At 33.7% G+C, this 24928-nt stretch overlaps 2 protein-coding genes across 2 annotated transcripts; both read right to left on the reverse strand.

Annotated features, from left to right (window-relative positions):
* Positions 1-2669: 2669 nt before the first annotated feature.
* Positions 2670-6303, reverse strand: LOC140012712 (uncharacterized). The gene is made up of 9 exons (XM_072060998.1): positions 6205-6303; positions 5996-6100; positions 5654-5882; positions 5314-5555; positions 5004-5210; positions 4823-4915; positions 4650-4754; positions 4195-4565; positions 2670-2840 (listed from the first exon to the last, which is right to left on the reverse strand). Coding segments are annotated over exons 1-9 (1452 nt in total). The 3' UTR covers positions 2670-2839.
* A 1592-nt stretch (positions 6304-7895) lies between these two features.
* On the reverse strand, positions 7896-12494 carry LOC140012713 (uncharacterized). The gene is made up of 3 exons (XM_072060999.1): positions 12374-12494; positions 8005-10717; positions 7896-7936 (listed from the first exon to the last, which is right to left on the reverse strand). Exons 2-3 carry the CDS (start codon positions 10127-10129, stop codon positions 7896-7898), a joined length of 2166 nt encoding a protein of 721 aa, XP_071917100.1. The 5' UTR covers positions 10130-10717; positions 12374-12494.
* Between the last annotated feature and the right edge of the window lie 12434 nt (positions 12495-24928).

Genomic DNA, 24928 nt, shown 5'->3' on the forward strand with positions numbered 1-24928 from the left:
TTGCAATCTTTGTTTTGATCAATATGGTGATAATTTGAGCAATTCTTATGCTTATAGTTGGAATAATCAATGTACTTATAATGATTCTTCATGATTTTATGATTATCCATCCGAATGTGTCCAATATGAATCAAAACCATCTTGGAAGTTAGCTGCAGAAAAATTAGCTAATGCAACTGCCGACCGTTTTGATAGGGTTGAGGAAAGAATAGATGAATTAACTTCTCACTTTGGTAGAATACAAGAGCAATTGCATGCGTTGTGTGAAGTTATTTCTTCTAATGATATGCAAAATGACCCTAACATGAATAGTGGGAATGTTATATGTGAAAATGGATTGCATTTTGATGAAAATGATGAATCTCAACTTTGTTTTAATGCGCAAATATCCATGTCACATGATAATATCTTTGGAACTAATCTTGAACCTCAAGAGATGAGTTTTAATGACTCATTTTTCACCCCTCTTGAGGAGTGCATGGAAGGTATAGGTTCTAAGGGTATTGCTGCCCAAGATACTCTCATGGCATTCCCTTTGGTAAGTTCTCAAGTTGTGCATTTCCAAGATAATATTTATGAAACACTTGGAAAAGGTAAGTCACTTCCATCTCGTATATCATCAGAACATGTGACTTTTGCTATAAAGTCACCTTTTAATGATCCACCACGACCTAAAATGGTGGATTATTCTTTAAACAAGCCTCCTTGAAAAATGAGATTCAATAGTCGAGCCAACGACTATAAATAAAAGCGCTTATTGGGAGGCAATCCAATGTTTTGGCTATTTATGTTATTTTGGTGTGATGTTATGTTTAAAGTATGAGTTTGAGATATTTTGTTGTTTTTCATTTGTAGGTATTGGAAATAGAAGCAAAAGTGACCAAATGAGGTGAAAAGGGCGAAGTTTGATCAAGGAACTCAACCCCTCGATTTGAGTAATTGTTGTTTTTGATTCGTTAGAAGGGATTAAAATGAATGTTTTGATCATTTTACATATGCATGCATTGAGTATTTTAGCAAACAAATGATATATGATGCATTTTGTGAAATTGGGGTACCATTTGTAATTTTTCAAAAGTTGGATTTCTGCAAAAATTCGCAGAAGAAAACGCACCTGGCTTGAAAAACGCGCCTCGGAGCCACATTTTCAGCAAATCGTGTCTTCAGTTCTGCACCCAGATTGAAGAAAATGCGCCAATAAAACACGACTTGAAGTCGCATTTTCACCTAAGTCACGTTTTCAGGCCTGCATTAGAAACCAAAAACGTGCCTTAAATACGCGAATGGATGTCGTATTTTCAATGCTGCAAATTTTATGAAGAAAAGCGACTTCACAAACCACAGCTTGATGGCGCGTTTTGATGAGTCGCGTTTTCTGAGCACGTTTATTTTTAAAAAAAATGTAGTTTCCTTGATTCTCTTTTTCTTCTTTTCCTCATATATTTTCTTATACCTTGAGTTGCTTATTGTGTATTTTATATAGGTACGTCACCAAAACAATGGCTTGAAGTTACGGATCGCAGTTTTGTTTTATTAAGCCTTTGTTATCACTTTTGTTTTTCATTTTCCATCTTTAGGTTAATATTACTAATGGTTATCAAATGGAACTCATGAAGCATGGGAGAAAAATGGACAATGTATCTTGAAGCTTCATATTCAATCACAACAATAGGGGAATATTATTTTCTTTATCTTAGTTTTCCTTTTTACACATTGAGGACAATGTGCATGTTAAGTGTGGGGGGAAGAATTGAGATTATATACATTATATGTGATTGACTTATTAGTTGCAAATAGTGGACTTGTGTTAAAATTCAAAATTTTTCTTGTCCAGAATTGCAAAGTTACCCCAAAAATGTTTCAAATTTTTTTTTTCAATTTATCCAAGGGGTAACAAGTTTCTTATCATTAGTAGTTCAAATTTCTTCTACATTTGAGATAATATATGTGATTTGGAAACTTCTTTTCTCATTTAATTTGGAAATAATTATTATGTGATTATAATTTGTGCATTTGTAGGAAAGTATATCTTGTAAAGTGGAGAAAATTATGCCTATTTTTTTTTGTATATTTAATGAAATTTCTTCTCTTAAATAGATTTTATAAGTTAAGTGATAAATATGGTCACTAAGTGTAATACTCTTCTCATGATTATTCTTTTGAGAAAATTATTATTATCTTTGCTATAAAAAGAAAAAGAGAAAAAAATGGAAAGAAAAAAGAGAAAAAATGAAAAAAAAGAAGAAAAAAATAAAATAAGATTTGTTCTACTCCAATGATTCTTATACTTAGTAACCGGGTGTCTTCATCCACAAATGTCGACTTTCACGTAAAACGGTACTTGAATTAAGAGTATGCAAATCAACTTGAATATGTGAAATGTTGAGTAACCGGTGATTTTCATCTAAAAATGTTGATTCTCGCATCAAAAAGTATTCTCACGTCTTAAGTAATATTTAAATATGTTATATGAATAATTTCTCAATAGCTTAATAGTCATAATTTGGCCTGTAATCATTGCTAAATCATTGATTTTAAACAAACCATACAAATAAACATGAACGATTGATAACCAAAAGTATTTGCATTAGATTACATGGTAATAATATAGCATTCTCAAATGCCAAATTCAAGTGTACATTACCCAACTAATGCCTACAAAAATAACATTTGTCCAAAATATCACTTGTACATAAGGTACAAGTACAAAAGCAATCACAGTTTAAGAAATTGAAAAACATCTAAATGAACCACTCCATGAGCAAAAGGCAATTTTGTCTTCAACGTTCTTCAACCATAACCATAGATATCTTCCAAAAGCTAGTATGAATAGCATTTATCTGTCATAAAAGAGTAAAAGAAGTAGGTAAGGGGAGGAGTACAATAATAAAGAACAAGTAATGAGACTTCGATTATTAAGACAAAAATCACAATTCATTAAGAACCTCATATAATTTGGGCCCACATATTACAACACCAGCAAGAAATTAGAAATCACAGTCCAATCTATACAAATACAACACTGCATAAGCTCAACTAAAGAGCTCTCTAAAACAGTTTTTTTTTTATTTTCTTTCTTCTTCTTTAAATAGCTCAACTTATTGAACAATTAAATTGGACTCCCACAGTAATTATTGTTTAATCTTTATGCTTTTGGTTGTTTATATATTAAAACACAGAAAGCAACTTATTGTACGAGGTGTGAATACAGGAGATACTAGCCCTCTTTGATTTTAGGAGTTTATGCTTCATAAATCATGAAAGAAACGATGCCTCTGTAGGATTAAACTGTGCAAAGAGAATGAGTTATTTGCCTCACAATGTGAAAGTGAAGACCATCTAAACAGGTGAAACCAATCAAAGTTCACAAACGCCCCCTTTGCATTATATTCATTTCTTTCAAGTCACCACATAGGCAAAAAGAAGATTGCTATCCATGCATGGTCTGTCGCTTGTACTTGGAAATAATATACTATTGCAGATGAACAATCAGATTTTTACCTCTCTATTGATAAACTAGCAGCACTATATACATGATACCTAGATATTTCCCAAAGAATAAGTTCAGATAACAATGATGCATAACATCAGCCCCAAAAAATGTTATTACACAACCATCAGCCCCATAACCATAACCATAAACTACACAACCATAACAAAAAATAGTCCACAATGATGGATAACATCAACCCCAAAAAATGTTATTACCAGCTATTACCAAAAAACAGTCCACAATGACCACAAGTTACCAAAAACTACACATCAGCCATAACCATAACCATAAACTACACAATCATAACAAAAAACAGTCCACAATGATGCATAACATCAGCCCCAAAAAATGCTATTACTAGCTATTACCAAAAAACAGTCCACAGTGACCACAAGTTACCAAAAACTACAGATCAGCCATAACCATAACCATAAACTACACAACTATAACAAAAAATAGTCCACAATGATGCATAACATCAGCCCCAAAAAATGCTATTACCAGCTATTACCAAAAAACAGTCCACAGTGACCACAAGTTACCCAAAAACAGGTCACATCAGCCCCAAAAAATGCTATTATCAAAAACAGTCCACAATGATGCATAACATCAGCCCCAAAATCAATAAGTTAAAGGATCAGAATAGCAACAGTTCACATTAGTATTGTAATTCAATTATTCGTATGAGAAGGATGCATTACCAGCTATTACTACCAGATGCATTTCCATTGCCTTGGTTCTTGGACTGCAATTCTGCTCGTAAAGCCTTAAGGAGTTCCTGCATTTCAAGCTGCTGGTTTTGCATTTCAGCTTGTTGATTCTCAAGCCTTTGCATCAGCTGCTGTTGAGATTGGACTTGAACTTCCAATTCAACTGATCGTTTCTCAGCTTGTTCTGCCCTTTTCTTGAATTCTTCTATCTCTGCAAGTTTTTGTGTAATTAAACTAGCCTTGGAGGGGCCACGACCACGTACATATCCAGTTATACGCCCAGTCACCTCAATACAGATGTCTTCTTCGGTTCGATTTACACCACTAGATTGAGCTTCTAGCTGTAAGTCCTTCATTTTGCTCTACAATCACAGGTTTGCTATTATTGATATATGCATAAGAGACATGAAGCATTGGTATTAAGTTGAAAGTGATATTTTTCTTACCAGTTTTTCAGCTGATGTCTCGTCAACCATAGCATTCTTCTTTCGACAAAAATGTGTCATGTCATAAAGTTCAATTGGTCCAACTGTCCTTCCCTCCTTAGCTTCCTATTAGCAAAACAGGTTAAATAACCCAACCACACATCATAAATGAACTACTTTACACGTTTACTGACCCGGTCATCCTTATGACGTAAAAATGATTTTGTTCCAGCTGTATGGGCAGTTTGCTGCTTTGATCTGTTCAGCTTATTTCGCTCACTTAAGGCCTACAATTGTCAATTCTATCTCAGATCTAGATAAAAAAGAGACATTGGCAAAGTATATAGCAAATTAACAAGTATGTGCTACACATACCTTGAATTCTGGACTACAATAGTAATCGCAAAGGTAAATCCAATCTGATTCTTCCACATATTCTGGTCGACGTGCAAGAGCTTCCTCCTTAGAGCCACATTTTTTGAATAGCATGTGAAAATTATAACGTCGACTTCTATACTGTGAATTTAATTGCTTAATTAAAGCTGGTTTCACATGCTCTCCTCCATCATAAGTGAAACTATTCTGAATTAAAAATAGAAGGACATATCAAAATCAGAAAAAATTAATGGACTAATTTAAATTGCGTCTAGAAAACCAAAAAAATACTATGATAGCAGATTCTTACATTAGTAATTCTTAGCAGTTGATCTCTATCATCTTTAGGAAGCTTGCCCCATTTAGGTGCTTTCCACTTGCCATACTTTCGAATAACGCAGCTTGCCTCTGAAATGTATCGTTGAGCACCTTCTCCAACTAGTCTTCCACTTATTTCAGAAACAGTAATGTTCACCTTTTTTCCAGCTTTCTTTTCATTTGATAGTGCAATATTACGCGTATATCCTCTTTTTCTTTTTAACGTCACTTGGTCTAGTAGATACAAAGTAAACAAGACCATAAGTGCTAACAATAGCAGCCATGGCAGTAATTAGTTAATTAGAGTAGAATTACACGTAAAACTGACATACCTGAACCGTTTGACTCAAGGTCTTGCATACTTTCAGTTTCATTGCTTTCACAACCAATAGCTTGATTAGATCCAACATGCTGTGAAGTAGGAGTTCCATCAGTTTGCATCCCAGCAGCTTCTTGTGATGTCATTCCATTGCCTGAAGATTTTTCAGCAATCTGTCTACTCTCAGCTTGTATACCTGAATTTCTTGTAGCATTTTCTCTAGCAGAGGATGCACTAGGAATCTATAATCCAGCAATTTAAGCCACCATTATACAGCGACATGTAAAAGTTGAATCAATTGCTTTGTCATAAACCAGTTTATCTAAATGGCAGATTGAAAAAAATAATAACTAACCTCAGATTCATCAAATAGACGGATCCTAGAAGACTTTTTTGTTAATACAGGTTCAGTGACATTGCTTGTCTTGGGAATTGCACTATTTTTTGGTTCACTAGCTTGCTACAATAACATAAGAATGCGCTTATCAATAGTAACTAGTTTAGGATGATAATTGCTAGTTTAGGAAAAAAGAAAATATCTGGAAATGACTCTTGTTTCTTTACCTGGCAGCTTACATTTTCTTCAGTTTGCTCCACAATTCCTCGCCCAGCATCCCGACTTTGTCGTAAAGTAAATTTTCCCTTTTTCCCCGGTCCAGCCATCTATCTACATAATCATATAACGCAAGCACCACCAAAATCGTAAACAACACAAGCAGCCATGACAACATATCATAAACTACAGAAAAAATACAAGAAAAATTTGATTAAGAAATTCAATGAACAACATTGTTTAATCTGATTCATAGTCATCGATTTGTACAAATTGTTCATTTTCATCCTCAGAATTGAATTGTTGCTCAATTTCCTCATCATTATCAATAAAATTGTCATCCAATTGCCTTGCACGGCTAGCTGACAATTCTATAAAAAACATAGCACCAGCCTCTATCCTTTCTTCAGTTTGCACATCTCCTCTCTTCAAACTGACCAACTCAAGATTTTCTTGTACACCAATCAAATCTTCATGATACTCTTCTTGGTAAGCCTCTTCGTTATCAACCAAATCATCTTCATGCTTCTCAGGAACATCATAAGATGAGCGTGGACTAACTAACTCTACAACATGCCAATTACCTCCAAGCTTCATATCTTGAAGATAGAAAACTTGTTCAGCTTGGGATGCTAATATAAAAGGCTGGTCTGAGTACCATGTTTTTGACATGTTGATGCTAGTGATATTGCTCTGCTTGTCTACTTTGATTCCCGAATTATTTCTCAAGTCCCACCAATCACATTTAAACACAACTACTCGATTTTGAGTAAATGAGTATTCAACCTCAACTATATCAGTAATTATACCATAGAAGTATGTTTCTTTATCAGCATGCTCCCCCTTTACCATAACTCCACTATTTTGTGTCTTTCTTTCTCTTTCCCGAGCCTTAATGTGGAATCTAAATCCATTCACATTACAGCCAGCAAATGTATTGACTCGAAAATCAGGTCCTCTAGCCAAGGACAACAATTCATCAGTACATTCTCCACGTGCATGTGTATACATGACCTACATCAGCCATACCAGATTCTTTAATAGTTTACTAAAATAAAAAGTAAAGGAAATTGACAAGTTTTTAACATCTCTTCCAATACTTACACGTTCTTCAAACCACTTTGGAAACTCCGAGTCTAGCCTTTGCTGTACGCTCGATAAATTTTGCTTTTCAAGAATTTGTCTATGCTCCCTAAATTTGTAGTAGTAGAAGTAGTTACATATTCTATCAAATGACTTTAATTACAAGCAATGAAGAACATATTATAGAACACGACATAGATTTAGCATTAAAGTATATTATTACCTCATGTAATCATCTACTTCTTCACAATTTTTCAAGATGAACAGGTGTATTCTTTGCAATTCAACCTCACTTAGATAACCAATCAGTGCTGCCCCAAAGGGCCGAGCCAAGCTAGAAAATATAGATAATTTTCCAGCAGCTTCGTGTTTCTCCATATTTCGTTCCGTTTGATTAAACCTGGTCGGAACATCATGCAAATACCTGGAAATGAATGTAAGACATTCATCATCCAAGTAGCGCTCAGCTATACAGCCTTCAGGTCGTGCCCTATTATTCACATAGCCTTTGTATTGACCCATTTTTCTATCCAAAAAAAATTCAGCCCGAGTTGTTAGAAAATAAGAAAATTGGAGGTAAATCAAATAGGCATTATTAAAAATAAGAGGCATGTACCTCTCAAATGGAAACATCCACCGGTATTGGGCTGGTCCAGCAATCTTGGATTCAGTGGGTAAATGGACCATTACATCAAAGAAATTTGGAGGAAAAATTTTCTCAAGTTTGCATAGTATTAAAATAATATTTTTTTCCTGCATTTCCAGCTCATCTAGATAGAGAGTTCGAGAACAAATTTTTCGAAAAAAATTGCTGATCTCTACTAAAATCTGAGATACATCTTTTGACAGCATTCCTCTAGTTGCTAGTGGAAGAAGTCGTTGTATGAACACATAGTAGTCATGACTCTTCATTCCTAAAAGTTGACACTCCTTGGTCTTCACACACCGAGGAATGTTTGAAGCAAAGCCATCCGGGAACTTGATAGTGCTCAAAAACTGGCAGAAATTCTTTTTCTCTAGGCGTGATAAAGTGTAACATGCAGGTGGCATAACTTTAGATGCGCCACCTCCCGGTTGTAGATGCAACTCTTCCCTTAATCCCATTTCTTTTAAATCCTCCCTAGCCTGCCATGTGTCCTTAGTTCTCGAAGGGATATTCATTAATGTACCTACCAAAGATTCACATACATTCTTGACAATGTGCATAATATCCAAATTATGTCTAATTTTATTGGTACTCCAATATGGAAGTTCAAAGAATATGCTCATCTTCTTCCAATTTGAACTGTTCTGCACGCGTTTTCTTTTCTTCTGTTGCAGCAAATCAGGTGCCTTGCCAAACTCAACTTGCTCAATACGAAGAAGTTGTTGGAGGACTTCCTCACCTGATAGGGTCCTAGGAGGCTGTCTATGTTCTCTTTCTCCATTAAATTGCTTTTTTTCTCGACGCCATTTATGATCAATAGGCAGAAAACGGCGATGGCCCATGTAACAACATTTGTGACCATTATTAAGATATAGACTAGTCGTCTCATCTAAGCACACAGGACATGCCTTGTACCCTTTTGTACTCCATCCCGACAAATAGCCATATGCTGGAAAATCGTTTATTGTCCACAAAAGTGCTGCACGTAACATGAACTTCTCCTCCCTGAAGGCATCATATGTCTCCACACCAGTGGCAAATAACTCTTTTAACTCATCAACTAGTGGTCTAAAGAATATGTCAATGTCATTTCCAGGTGCTTTGGGACCAGGAATAATCATTGATAGGAAAAAAAATGGATCTTTTAAGCATTTCCAAGGAGGTAGATTGTAAGGAACAAGGATAACAGGCCATATACTGTATGAATTGCTCATGGTTCCAAAGGGATTAAAGCCATCACTAGCAAGTCCTAGCCTCACATTTCTAGGATCTTCAGCGAAGGACTTGTGATTTCTATCAAAATCCTTCCAAGCTAATGAATCAGCAGGGTGTCGCATCATGTTCTCATTATCTACACGTCTCTCCTTATGCCACCTCATATCCCGAGCAATCTCTTTGTTCACAAACAGTCTTTGCAGCCTTGGTTTTAATGGAAAATAACGCAACACCTTTCTAGGTATTTTGGAATTTGGAGATTTATACCGCGGTGCTTTACATTTTTCATTTGGACAATGATCAAGGCCTTTATTTTCATTCCAAAAGAGTGCGCAATCATTTTCACAGGCGTGGATCTTTTCACACTTCAGCCCCAACTCACGGATGAAATTTTTTGCCTCGTAATATGAACTGGGAATCAAAGCTGTAGGAAATACTTGATGCAAGAACTTCAGCAACATATCAGTAGATTTACAAGTCCACCGATTCATTGTTTTCAAGTGGAGGATATGGACAATAAACGAGAGTTTTGAATACTTTTCACAGCCCGGGTATAGAGATTTTTCAGCCTCCGATAATAATCTGAGAAACCTACTTGCTTCTCCTTCTTTCTCGGTACAAGCACCCGTATCAAGTTCCGGTGAATGTCTCCAACTCTCACCAAAGTTAGCAACTCCTACATCATTTAACAGCTCCTCCATACTGTCAAAGTCACTATCGTTGTCATTTATTTCTATGTCATCATTCTCATCATCAGATTCAAACCCTTCGCCATGATATATCCACCTAGTATAACTATCAACAATTCCTCGACACAAGTGATTGGCCATGACTTCCTTAGTTTGATCCTCAAAATTATTGCATACTTTGCAAGGACATGGCAGTTTACAATTAGGATCCTTGCCTAGAAAAGCAAACTTAATAAATTCATCAACTCCATCTAAATACTTGGGGTCTAGGTAGTTCTTAATAGACATCCAACTCCTGTCCATATTGTTGCAGCCCTTTATCCTACCATAAAGAATATGACCGCCACATTATATAGAAAACAAATGCAATGTAATATGAACTAAATTTAAACTCCTCAAATACCAGCAATGGGATCCAAGGTGTAAAACACATTTTTAGCAAAAATCAACCATCTCAAGTACAAATGCATTAGTAAGGCAACAAACTAAATAGAATCTGCAGCCACAGTATACATGCAAAAGTTTGGCAAACAAAAGATAAAGCCATAACATGAATAATCAATTTCATAGGCTGATTTTGCTAGCTAACAGCACACTACATGTTCAAAAAACATAGGATCAGGCATCATATATTTGTAAAGGGAAGATGCCCAACGCAGAAATAATAGAAGAGTAAAGCACAAATATAAATTTCAAGCCTGAATAATGGTAAGAAGGAACAGTACCTGAAACTCAGACCACTCAATTGGTTTCCTTTTCCTACCAAGAACAGGAGCTATTTGCAATCTTAGCACCGCTCCAGATGCAGCAGTATGTGCCTTTACAAGAACCTCCTTATATCTGGTCTGAAATGCAACTGGGAGAAAAAGTCCAGTGCTTTTGTTACCAACCCTGTTTATCAAGAATATCCCCAATTATATGGTAAGCCACTAATGTAAGGACTTGAATACAAGGCATAGACCTTCTCCACCAGCCTCTTTAACATCCATTAAAGATAAATTTAGCATCTCCTTTTAACAAACTTAGAATCTGGAGTATCTTGAGGAAAAAGGAGACTTTGAGCATAATCAATTTACTAACAAGAAAGACAGGTTTTCAAATTGCTCATATCTTTTAAGGAATACGTGACTTTGAACTAAATATGAGAACATCCAATTCCAGGTTAGTGAAAGTCCTTAAAGCTTCCACTGATGGCTATGCGCTTTACAATTAGCCTGAAATTGACTCATCACAGTTCCTAATGTCCTACCTGAGCTCGGTCAAGTAAATTGAAAAACAAACCATAGCTAAATGAAATTGTGGTCACCGGCTAAGATCAGAAAGTCATTTAGTGATGTGAAAATATGTAGGACAGCCTGGATTAAAAATATTGTAGAATATGTATATCTAATATCTCCATAGAGTGGTTTAATAGTCTAGTGCCACTTAAATGTTAGAGTAATCAAACGAGGACCATTTATTCAAAAGCAAAACGTTAAACTTATTGTAGAAAAATTAGATTGTTAGCTTATCTATTTCTTCAGTGATTTTTAGAAAAGAACAAAAATTAGATTGCTGGTTCATTTTTTTTCTTGATCATCCTAACTGGTATTTTTGGGAAAAGAATAAATATATACACTGTTTAACATGCATACTTCTGAGAATTATACTTGAATAAAATATGACCGATTTGACTTTATCAATTTGTCAACTAAATCCATAGCTTATGCTCCACTTCGGAGGATTAATGCTGTACATAATCAATATAACTATGCTACTTATTAAACCATCAAAAGTGCAGATTTCAGATATAGGGTGTTAATTTAACCCTTCGATCCCTATATACAAAAACCAGAATTTTCTTTTTAAAAAAACAAAACCAGAATTTATTGCAATGCAACTGAAAATATTAGACAAAATAAACCCACTGAGACTAGAGTCTTGGTTGCTGCTAATTCACAAGAACTGGGCAGTGGACATAAATGATTCCTTCGTCCATTCCCTCAATTTCTGTCCCCTTTCATGGCAGCCTTATCGGATAAGGGGATATATACCCAAGAAAACGAAAAAGATTTTGGTCACGGTTACACCTAACTCTCAACCAAGACATGTATTACGTAATTAGCAATAGGGCCACAAAAATTTAATATATCAGTATTTCCAACGACAGCAAACCAAAACCATGGAAGCTCAAAACTTCGCTTACTGGGTAAGCCTACAAAAATTAATTGCGCTGTCAATGAAATAACCTTGAACTACTCACCTAATTGGCCAGTTATTTAAACAAAACTCGATCCCTTCTCTCGGAATGCCCAACATAGGCTTCCATTCCAATTTTCAACAATTCTGTCTCCTCCCTCTTTAATGCATTCCAGAAAATAAGGAGCACTGGCTCCTCGGACCATCCTAAACTACCCTAACCTGTGGTCAGAAAACCCGAAATATTGAAGCTAAAACAAGTAGCTACACAGCTTAATCCAGACGACTCAGTAGCGATAACAAAAAGGATCTTACATATTAGGGATTTGGAAAAATTGGGGAAAATGTATAGGAGAGAGAAAAATGAACCTTTCCAATGAAAACCTTGTACTTTAATGCTGGACAGCCATGGTGATGCTAGTGAGAAGCCAGAGAACGGATTTGTTGTGTGGGTGAAAGTATCAGGCCGTGCGGAAGCTCTGTTTTGTGCTCAGTGCGGAAGCTCTGTTTTGGTGCTTAATGCAGAAGCTTTTGTTTACTTCAGGTCGGTGAAAGTTTGTCTCAAGTGTTCCGTTGCTTTAAGTCAGACCAAGTGTTCCGTTGCTTTTGTTTTCAGAATGTGTTCCGCTGCTTTGGTCTTTGCTTTGCTTTGGATATTGTTTTTGTTGCGCGGCACTTTCACTGTGATTTGATCAAAATTTTGACTTCACTCATTTTCCCTCCATTTGATACCAAAAATCATGTTTTTTTTTCTAGATTTGTAATATGGTTTGAACCATAAATTTTAATGCTATAGTATTATTCTTTATTTTTTAGCAAAAATTAAAAATTTTCATCAACATAGGTGGCAAAAATTGTTAATTTCATATAATTGAAAATGTACTTTTATAATTTGCTAATATTTTATACTAATTTCTTATAATTGCAGCACTAAAGAACATCTTGTAATTGAAAATAATTAAACTCAAATTATATGGTTATAACATAGTTTCAATAAAAATAATCATTTTCCCAACATTTGAGACCAATCATCATGCTTTTTTTATTTTTAATTTGGTTTGAAGCATAGATTTTATTGCTATAGTATTATTCTTTATTTTTTAGTACAAAAACACAAATTTTCATCAATATAGGTGGCAAAATTTGTTAATTACATATAAGTGAAAATATACTTTTATAATTTGTAAATATTTTAGCCCTGCAATTTTTTATAATTGCAGCACTAAAGTACATCATTAATTGAAAATAACGAAAGTCAAATTCTATGGTTATAACATACTTTCATTAAAAATAATCAAATGCTATTAATAAGACATTATTGTTAAGTCAAAATCAAAGAAAATTTAGTGATGACATAATGTTATCACTAATTTATTCAAGATTATAATGACAAGAAAAGTCGTCACTAATTAAATTGCTAGTTTTTAATACTTTTGTGAAAATATTGATAATGGTTGAGAAAATTTTGTTACATTACTGCAAGTGATAAATGTACTTTTGTTCTTTTTCAAACATTTATTTTAATGTTTAATTTTGTTTAAAACTATTGTACTAGTATAGATTTGCATGACAAAACTTAAGTTCTCAATAGTTAAAAAATTCATTACAGAGAAAACACAAAGTAGTAGTTGCAAAATGTGTATAAATTACAGATATTTTAATGTGTATAAATTACAGTTTATTTTAATGTTTAATTTTGTTTGAAACTATTTTACTAGTATAGATTTGCAAGACATAGATTTATGGGTAAGTTCTTTTTTTTTTTTTTGCTTTCACATATTTAATTTATGTTAAATACAAAACCTACCAGTTTCCCTTTCATAAAAATATTAGTGCAACACTTTTTGAATTTTACTTACAAACATTTATGTATTTAACATAAATTAAATGATTCAGAGTGAAATGCCCATAAAGAGCAGAATATTTGTTCATGTAATGGAGGAAACCCACAAAGAGTTGGTACTTTATGGGCCATTTCTTTTTTTAAAAAAATTTAATTTATGTTGAAAAGATAACCTGCCAGTTTTCGTTTTGTAAGAAATCAGTGTAACACTTTTTGAATTTTACTTACAAACATTTATAAATTTATCATAAATTATATGTTTGAGAGTAAAATACCCATAAAAAGTTGGTACTTTGAATAGATAATGCTCATTTGCCCATAAACTACACTCCCTGAAGGCTATTTTGTTAATTACTTTGTAGTACTTTGTTATTCCTTTGCTAATACTACTTGGCACGTAGTACAAAGGATAAATCTGGCATAAATTTCTTATTCCATTGATAAAAAGACCTGGCTGCCTTATAACTATTGTAATGAAAGATATATCTTTAGAGTTTATAACAAATTATTACTTAAGTTTGAGAAAATTATAAAATATTTATGCATAGTTTATCAAGATACCATTCGCAATTTCCTAATAAAAAATAGGGGCTAAATTGTAAAAGCTAGGGCGCCATAATAGAAATAATAAAATTGGTGTATTACATATGGGGGTTAAATTGCAAAAGTTAGAGTGCCATAGTAGAATTAATGAAATTGGTGAATTACATATGGGGCTAAATTACAAAAGTTAGGGAGTAATAATAGAATTAAAGAAATCGGTGTACTACATATGGGGCTAAATTGTAAAAGTTAAGGTATCATAATGGAATGAATGGAATTTTTTACAACATTTGGGACTAAATCGCAAAAGTTAGGGTGGCACAGTAGAATTATTGAAAGTCACTTAGAAATAAGTACTTTAAACAGTGACGATTAATTCTTGTCACTAAATCCGAATCGGTAGAGTGACAGTGACGATATTACAAGTTGTCACTATATAGATCATTTTAGTGACAACTTTTTCAAGGTCGTCACTGAAGACTTAGTTGCTTTGAGCAATTATGACAACTATACTTGTCGTCACTAAACAACCACGTTTTGTGATGACTTTTGTCGTCACTAGAAAATGTTGTCACTAATGACCATATTTCTTGCAGTGTAGTTTGTGACGAAAATAATGGGTCGTCACTAAATATTTAGTTGCTTTGATGCAATTGTGACAACTTTAAGTGTCGCGACTAAAGAAGCTACTTTTGTGACGACTTATTGTCATCACTACAAAATGTTGTCACTAATAACTTTTTTTTTTGGTGATCAGTGACGACAACAAAAAGTCGTCCGTAAATAGGCCAAGCAATAGTGATGATGTTCTTAATGTCGTCACTATTGTGTGTTCTAAACACTCCCGCTCTCTTACTAAATCTTGGCGGGAATTTACTAGTGACGATTTTTCTAAGTCGTCACAAATGAGTTGGCTCCCATTAGAGGTTTGTGACGAGTTAGAAAGTCGTCAATAAAGGATCCCCTTTTGTGACAACTTTGTTTCGTCACAGAGAAAAGTTATCACTGATGACCAATTTTCTTGTAGTGTGTGTTTTATCTAGTTTTATAGTTAATTAACTAGGATTTTGGTCAAGATATCTATGTTGCGGTTTAATTGGCAAAAATTACATTTATATAGATTTTAACGGAAAGAACTTCATGTTTTCATAGGTTTAAGGACTCAATCATCAGTTGGAGTGAATTGAGAAGAAATTGGATGATAATTGATGAATTGAAGTGGTTTAAAGAAGGCATGAAGTACAAAACATTCAATTGAGGGAATTCAAGTAAAGACAATTTCGACATATCTTGGTATTTCGGTTATATGTCGAGCTGTAATGATCGGATCGAGGTGATCTTGGTACCACTTTGAAGTTAAGAGATATATCTACATTTGGTATGAAGACATCAAAGTCCAATTCAGCTGTTTTCTTGGTCAAAAAGTCGAAACACAGAAACTTATATGGATGGTCTAAAGCTGAAGCCCGGAATTGACCAATATATGGTATTTCGACCATATCTCTGTCCACCGATCTCAAAATTAGATGATTCTTGAAGTATTGCAATGCTAATTCAAAGGGTTACAACTTTTGCATTTTGCATAACAACCAGTTCGATGACTATCATATAGAAAATTGCAGTTGAAGTGAGGTCAAAAGTGAAAACGCGTATGGCAGTCGAATTTCTGCAATTTGCTCAGCCATTTTTCTCATTTTCACACTGCTTTCCAGCTAGAGTTGGAGAGAAAATGTAGTCTGCACAAGTTTCTGATACATAAAGGAAGAAAAATAAGTTATTGTCAAGTCAAAAATATGCGGTAGAATCAAGAGGTTGGAACTTTGTTTTGTTGAATTGGATAACAACAGATTTAGGGAATCAAAGGGGAAAAGAAAAATACGGTAGGTGAATGGAGGATATCAGAATTTTATGATAAAAACTGAGTCTGGTCATATTCTCTGGGACTAGCAATTTTTGCAGGAACTTGGAGAGTGCAAAAATGTAGTTCTTTCATTTCCTTAGTGTAGGATAGTTTAGCCAGTTAGTTCATCCTTCTAATATATTAGCTAGATTAGGATGAAGATGGAGATGAAGAAGGAGGAGTTGAAACTCAAGTGACATGGGTTATCTCTTCTCCAACTCTTTATCTTTTGTATTGGATTCTTAAGTTTGGTTAATATACAAGTTCTGGATTTTATGTTATTTATGTGTTTTTAAAGTTTATGCCTAGAGTATGGATGAATTTTCAATATTTTGTTAGTGATATTAATTTGGTTATTTGGTGATATTATTTTGAACAAGTTATTTATCACTTTTGATTTTCTAATCATAATTAACTGGCCATTATTTGTGATTATCTAAAGGTGTTAAATTTACAATAAGAATTGGAATTTAACACTAGTTCAAAGTGATAAACATGGGGAGTTCACTCACGAGAGTAGAGGTGCATCTATGTGGTTTAAGTGACTTGTTTCATGTAATTTCATAGAAAAAATGAGCTTGTAATTAAATCATAACCACGAGAGTAGGTATGGTTTAGTTACAAGTATAGTTGATTCACTACGAGAGTAGGTTTCACATACATTAGGAAATTACACCATAACTAGCCAAGATACTAACATACAACTAACCGGTAATGTCATTTGCAAGAGTGGTAAGAAATTCCATATCTCTAGGAGTTTTCCAGGGAAGATTTGTCAATATCGGTGCTAAGAGCAACTTTATTAATTTAGACAATTTTTCTTATTCTTGTTGTTTTTGTTGTGTCTTATGTGTTTTATGTCATTTTAGTATTTTGTTGAGTCAATTTTTATTTTTTTTAGTTTGTGTCTTTGAATCTATCCTTCTTAACTAATCTTGCTTTTGAGATTATTTAAAAGTAATTTTAGGTGATGAGGAGGGAAGGTCAATATGGAGGACAATGCTTGAGAAATGGAAGATTGACAATTGATGGTTACTATGTGCAAAGCTCATTGAATCTAGGTAACTCAGAAATTACTGAAGGTATATCTTTTGAAAATGGTTTGAAGTGCTTAAAAGCTAAACTTGATGTTATAACATTACAAATTCAAATGGACACAATTATACATGAAATTGAGCAAAGGAGGAATGCTAATATTTTTAACTCTTATCATATAATTTGGGACTTGTGTGGAGGTTAACATGCTACTAATACATGTAGACAAGCACAAAATGTGGATTATTATGATGAATTAGGGCATTGCAATCCTTGTTTTGATCAATATGGTGATAATTTGAGCAATTCTTATGCTTATAGTTGGAATAATCAATGTACTTATAATGATTCTTCATGATTTTATGATTATCCATCCGAATGTGTCCAATATGAATCAAAACCATCTTGGAAGTTAGCTGCAGAAAAATTAGCTAATGCAACTGCCGACCGTTTTGATAGGGTTGAGGAAAGAATAGATGAATTAACTTCTCACTTTAGTAGAATACAAGAGCAATTGCATGCGTTGTGTGAAGTTATTTCTTCTAATGATATGCAAAATGACCCTAGCTTGAATAGTGGGAATGTCATATGTGAAAATGGATTGCATTTTGATGAAATGATGAATCTCAACTGTGTTTTAATGAGCAAATATCCATTTCACATGATAATATCTTTGGAACTAATCTTGAACCTCAAGAGGTGAGTTTTAATGACTTATTTTTCACCCTTCTTGAGGAGTGCATGGAAGGTATAGGTTCTAAGGGTATTACTGCCCAAGATACTCTCATGGCATTCCCTTTGGTAAGTTCTCAAGTTGTGCATATTGAAGGTAATATTTACGAAACACTTGGAATAGGTAAGTCACTTCCATCTCTCATATCATTAGAACATGTGATTTTTGCTATAAAGTCACCTTTTAATGATCCACCACGACCTAAAATGGTGGATTATTCTTTAACCAAGTCTCCTTGAAAAATGAGGTTCAATAGTCGAGTCAACGACTATAAATAAAAGCGCTTATTGGGAGGCAACCCAATGTTTTGGCTATTTATGTTATTTTGGTGTGATTTTATGTTTAAAGTATGCGTTTGAGATATTTTGTTATTTTTCATTTGTAGGTATTGGAAATAGAAGCAAAAGTGACCAAATGAGGTGAAAAGGGCGAAATTTGATCAAGGAACTCAACCCCTCGATTTGAGTAATTGTTGTTTTTGATTCGTTAGAAGGGGTTAAAATGAATGTTTTGATCATTTTACATGTGCATGCATTGAGTATTTTAGCAAACAAATGATCTATGATGCATTTTGTGAAATTGGGGTACCATTTGTAATTTTTCAAAAGTTGGATTTATGCAAAAATTCGCAGAAGAAAACGCACCTGGCTTGAAAAACGCGCATCGGAGCCATATTTTCCACAAATCGCGTTTTCAGTTCTGCACCCATATTGAAGAAAACACGCCAATAAAACGCGACATGAAGTTGGGCATGTCGCGTTTTAACCTAACTCGTGTTTTCACGCCTGCATTAGAAACCAAAAATGCGCCTTAAATACGTGAATGGAAGTCCTGTTTCCTCACTAAGTCGCGTTTTGAATGCCGCAAATTTTGTGAAGAAACGCGACTTCACAAAACGCAGCTTGATAGCGCGTTTTGATGAGTCGCGTTTTCTGAGCAAGTTTTTTTTTTAAAAAAAAGTAGTTTCCTTGATTCTCTTTTTCTTTTTTTCCTCATATATTTTCTTAATCCTTGAGTTGCTTATTGTGTATTTTATATAGGTACGTCACCAAAACAAAGGTTTGAAGTTACGGATCGCCGTTTTGTTTTATTAAGCCTTTGTTATCACTTTTGTTTTTCATTTTCCATCTTTAGGTTAATATTACTAATGGTTATCAAATGGAACTCATGAAGCATGGGAGAAAAATAGACAACGTATCTGGAAGCTTCATATTCAATCACAACAATAGGGGAGTAGTATTTTCTTTATCTTAATTTCCCTTTTTACACATTGAGGACAATGTGCATGTTAAGTGTGTGGGGAAGAATTGAGATTATATACATTATATGTGATTGACTTATTAGTTGTAAATAGTGGACTTGTGTTAAAATTCAAAATTTTTCTTGTCCAAAATTGCAAAGTTATCCCAAAAATGTTTCAAATATTTTTTTCAATTTATCTAAGGGGTAGCAAGTTCCTTATCATTAGTAGTTCAAATTTCTTCTATATTTGAGATAAATATATGTGATTTGGAAACTTCTTTTCTCATTTAATTTGAAAATAACTATTATGTGATTATAATTTGTGCATTTGTAGGAAATTATATCTTGTAAAGTGGAGAAAATTAGGCTTATTTAATGAAATTTCTTCTCTTAATTAGATCTTTTAAGTTAAGTGATAAATATGGTCACTAAGTGTAATACTCTTCTCATGATTATTCTTTTGAGAAAATTATTATTATCTTTGCTTTAAAAAAAATGGAAAGAAAAAAGAGAAAAAATGAAAAAAAAATAAAATAAGATTTGTTCTACTCCAATGATTCTTATACTCAGTAACCGGGTGTCTTCATCTACAAATGTCGACTTTCGCGTAAAACGGTACTTGAATTAAAAGTATTCAAATCAACTTGAGTATGTAAAATGTTGAGTAACCGGTGATATTTATCTAAAAATGTTGATTTTCGCATCAAAAAGTATTCTCACGTCTTAAGTAATATTTAGATATGTTATATGAATAAATATTTTTTTAAATAGAATAAAAAGATGATCATAAGTTTAGGAAGCATTTTATTTACCATATGAGTTACATGCTTGTAAAATTGTATAAGGATGAGAAATTGATTTGAATTTGTTATAATTGCGGTATGATTGGCTCTACTTTTCTTGATATTATGAGTACTTGAGGATTAATGAATGATTGCATAATGGTTATTTACCTTGTTTTGAGAAAATGAAACTGAATGGTGCACATATGTTTAAAAGTTTGCATCATTGTTGGTTAGTATTTCTTATTGCTTGAGGACAAGCAATGGTTCAACTGTGGGGGTATTTGATAAGTGGATATTTTACGTATTTTTAGTATGTTTTATTAGTTAGTATTGGTGTGTTTTATCTAGTTTTATAGTTAATTAATTAGGATTTTGGTCAAGATATCTATGTTGCGGTTTAATTGGCAAAAATTACATTTATATAGATTTTAACGGAAAGAACTTCATGTTTTTGTAGGTTTAAGGACTCAATCATCAGTTGGAGTGAATTGGGAAGAAAATTGGATGATAATTGATGAATTGAAGTGGTTTAAAGAAGGCATGAAGTACAAAACATTCAATAGAGGGAATTCAAGTAAAGACAGTTTCGACATATCTCGGTATTTCGGCTATATCTCGAGCTGTAATGATCGGATCGTGGTGATCTTGGTACCATTTTGAAGCTAAGAGATATATCTACATTTGGTATGAAGATATCAAAGTCCAATTCAGCTATTTTCTTGGTCAAAAAGTCGAAGCATAGAAACTTATCTGGATGGTCGAAAGCTGGAGCCCAGAATTGACCAGTCTATGGTATTTCGACCATATCTCCGTCCACCGATCTCCGAATTAGATGATGCTTGAATTATTGGAATGCTAATTCAAAGAGCTACAACTTTGAGTTTTGCATAATAGCTAGTTCGGTGGCTATCATAGAGAAAATTGCAGTTGAAGTGAGGTCAATAGTGAAAACGCGTATGGCAGCCGAATTTCTGCAATTTGCTCAGCCATTTTCTCATCTTCACACTACTTTCTAGCTAGAGTTGGAGAGAAAACGTAGGCTGCACATGTTTCTGATACACAAAGGAAGAAAAATAGCTTATTGTCAAGTCAAAAATATACGGTAGAATCAAGAGGCTGGAACTTTGTTTTGTTGATTTGGTTAACACCAGATTTAGAGAAGCAAAGGAGTGAAGAAAAATACGTAGGTGAATGGAGGATAACAGAATTTTTGGATAAAAACTGAGGCTGGTCATATTCTTTGGGCCTAGAAATTTTTGCAGGAGTTTGGAGTGTGCAAAAATGTAGTTCTTCCATTTCCTTAGTGTAAGATAGTTTAGCTAGTTAGTTCATCCTTCTTGTATATTAGCTGATTAAGAAGAAGATGGAGATGAAGAAGGAGGAGTGAAGCTCAAATGACATGGGATATCTCTTCTCGAACTCTTATCTTTTGTATTGGACTCTTAAGTTTGGTTAATATACAAGTTCTAGATTTTATGTTATTTATGTGTTTCTAAAGTTTATGCCTAGAGTATGGATAAACTTTCTATATTTTGTTTGTAATATTAATTTGGTTATTTGGTGATATTATTTTGAATAAGTTATTTATCACTTTTGATTTTCTAATCACAATTAACTGGCCATTAGTTGTGATTATCTAAAGGTGTTAAATTTGCAATGAGAATTGGAATTTAACACTAGTTCAAAGAAGTGATAAACATGGGGAGTTCACTCACGAGAGTAGAGGTGCACCTATGTGGTTTAAGTGACTTGTTTCATGTAATTTCATAGAAGAAATGAGCTTGTAATTAATTCATAACCACGAGAGTAGGTATGGTTTAGTTACAAGTATAGTTGATTCACTACGAGAGTAGGTTTCACATACATTAGGAAATTACACCATAACTAGCCAAGATAATAACATACAAGTAACCGGTAATGTCATTTGCAAGAGTGGTAAGAAATTCCATATCTCTAGGAGCTTTCCAGTGTTATTTTCATAAATTTTATATTTGTGGTAGTTTAAATAATAAAGGAGTTTGAAAAACACCGATAATTGCACTCTTCCTTGTGGGATCGACCATTAATACCCTATACTCGTTCACGATTCGTATACTTGCGATAAATCGCGTGTGGGGTATTTAGGAATTTATAAATGTAAAACTGGATTGGAATTAGCTTAATTATATATGTATACCCCGCGCACGTCAAGTTTTTGGCGCTGTTGCCAGGGAAGATTTGTCAATATCGGTGCTAAGGACAACTTTATTAATTTAGACAATTTTTCTTATTCTTGTTGTTTTTGTTGTGTCTTATGTGTTTTATGTCATTTTTAGTATTTTGTTGAGTCAATTTTTATTTTTTTAGTTTGTGTCTTTGAATCTATCCTTCTTAACTAATCTTGCTTTTGAGATTATTTAAAAGTAATTTTAGGTGATGAGAAGGGTAGGTCAATATGGAGGACAATGCTTGAGAAATGGAAGATTGACAATTGATGGTTACTACGTGCAAAGTTCATTGAATCTAGGTAACTCAGAAATTACCGAAGGTATGTCATTTGAAAATGGTTTGAGGTGCTTAAAAGCTAAACTTGATGTTATAACATTACAAATTCAAATGGACACAATTATGCATGAAATTGAGCAAATGAGGAATGTTAATATTTTTAACTCTTATCAAATAATTTGTGACTTGTGTGGAGGTTATCATGCTACTAATACATGTAGACAGGACAAAGTGTGGATTATTATGATGAATTGGGGCATTGCAATCCTTGTTTTGATCAATATGGTGATAATTTGAGCAATTCTTATGCTTATAGTTGGAATAATCAATGTACTTATAATGATTCTTCATGATTTTATGATTATCCATCCGAATGTGTCCAATATGAATCAAAACCATCTTGGGAGTTAGCCGTAGAAAAATTAGCTAATGCAACTTCCGACCGTTTTGATAGGGTTGAGGAAAGAATAGATAAATTAACTTCTCACTTTGGTAGAATACAAGAGCAATTGCATGCGTTGTGTGAAGTTATTTCTTCTAATGATATGCAAAATGACCCTAGCATGAATAGTGGAAATGTTATATGTGAAAATGGATTGCATTTTGATGAAAATGATGAATCTCAAGTGTGTTTTAATGAGCAAATATCCATTTCACATGATAATATCTTTGGAACTAATCTTGAACCTCAAGAGGTGAGTTTTACTGACTTATTTTTCACCCTTCTTGAGGAGTGCATGGAAGGTATAGGTTCTAAGGGTATTGCTGCCCAAGATACTCTCATGGCATTCCAAAGAATTGCTGGATAGAGAGAAACTCCAGTGGAGAAGGGATAGCAGCAAGAGTTGCAATAGAGAGAAACTGCAGTTAGCTGAGACATATAAAGAGGAGAAGTAGTAAGCCAAAAGTCAAGATTGAATTGGTTGAAAGAAGGGAAGAAGAATACAAAATATTTCCATGCAATATTCACAATCGTGAAGACTTATGGCTATCATATGGAAGCAATGGTTTTCAAGCCAACTAGGAAATCTTGTCCTACAATATCCATCAATTTCAAGATGTTTTAAACTTGAACAAGGTTGTAGATTATCAAACACATATTTTTCAACTTGTGAATCATTAGTATAACCTATCCACTTCAAAGATAAACTTTCAAGGTGCTTCTTGCCCTTTATGTTGGCTATTAGTGCATTCTTGCCATTGACAACATTTTCTAGCCCTGAAATGATCAAATTACCATGAAGATAAGGAAGTTTTCCCAACTCCTCAATTGTTGAACCACTACCCTTGCCTATGACAGAAGTTGTTAATACTTGAAGGCTTCTTAGTCTACCAATCTGTATCAGCATTTTCTTCAGCTTAGTTCCATGAATGTTAAGGTAATGCAAGTTAATCAACTTCTCCGAATCTACAGGCAACTCTTCAAGTTTGTTACAATTTGACAACAAGAGGATTTGTAGATTATACAAGGATCATATCCGATTTGGTAGATTTAGAATTTTTGTGAAGGAAATATCTAGACATTATAGTTGCTTCAAATTCCGAATTGACTTAAGCAACTTAAGGATCCTGTAACCGGACAAAGAAAGAGCCCTTAAGGAAATAAATGCATGTAGCACATCATGTAAAAGTTTCTTTCTTAGTACAAACTCAACTTGTTCCCTTCAAATTCTTTCTCAATGGCAAGAATATTCTTAAATTCTTTGCCACACTCAATAGTTGGAGTTTCTTAAATGATTCAAAATAATCCACCAAGTATGAGAAGTCACGTACTGTATCTATTGCTTCATGTCCCTTCTGATTATCTTCTAGCCTTAGACAATATTTGCCACCTAGAGAACTCGCCAAATCATTCACAAGGTCATGCATATAAAATAAATTGCCCAATGACTGCTGAAATAATGATCTCAATCTTAATTCACGAATTTACTCTGTACCAACTTCTTCAATTCTTTGATGTTCTCCACAATGCTCCGAAAGATCATTAACAAACCATAGCTGAATTACTTCCTCTTCTCTAAAATTGTAACCTTTATGAAACACAGCACAATAGATAAAGCACTTTTTTTTGATGAGATGAAATATGAATGTAGCTTAATCTCAATGCTGGTAAGATCCCATTTTGATTTGTAGTTTGATTCCATAACTCCTTAAAATCTGTTCCCACTCTCCTATTGTTCTTTTGAATGCAAAAGACTTGCAACTGTTTCAAGGCCAAAGGCAACCCTTTGCACTTGTTTACAATTTTCTTTCCTACCTTTACTAGGTCTTGATATGCATTGCCATTTCTAGTTCCAAAAGCATGTTTCTCAAATAAGGCCTAGTAGTCATCCTTTGATATCAATTACAAATGATGGAT

This window comes from Coffea arabica, chromosome 8e (assembly GCF_036785885.1).
Source record: "Coffea arabica cultivar ET-39 chromosome 8e, Coffea Arabica ET-39 HiFi, whole genome shotgun sequence".
In the NCBI taxonomy this organism is placed as follows: Eukaryota; Viridiplantae; Streptophyta; class Magnoliopsida; order Gentianales; family Rubiaceae; genus Coffea; species Coffea arabica.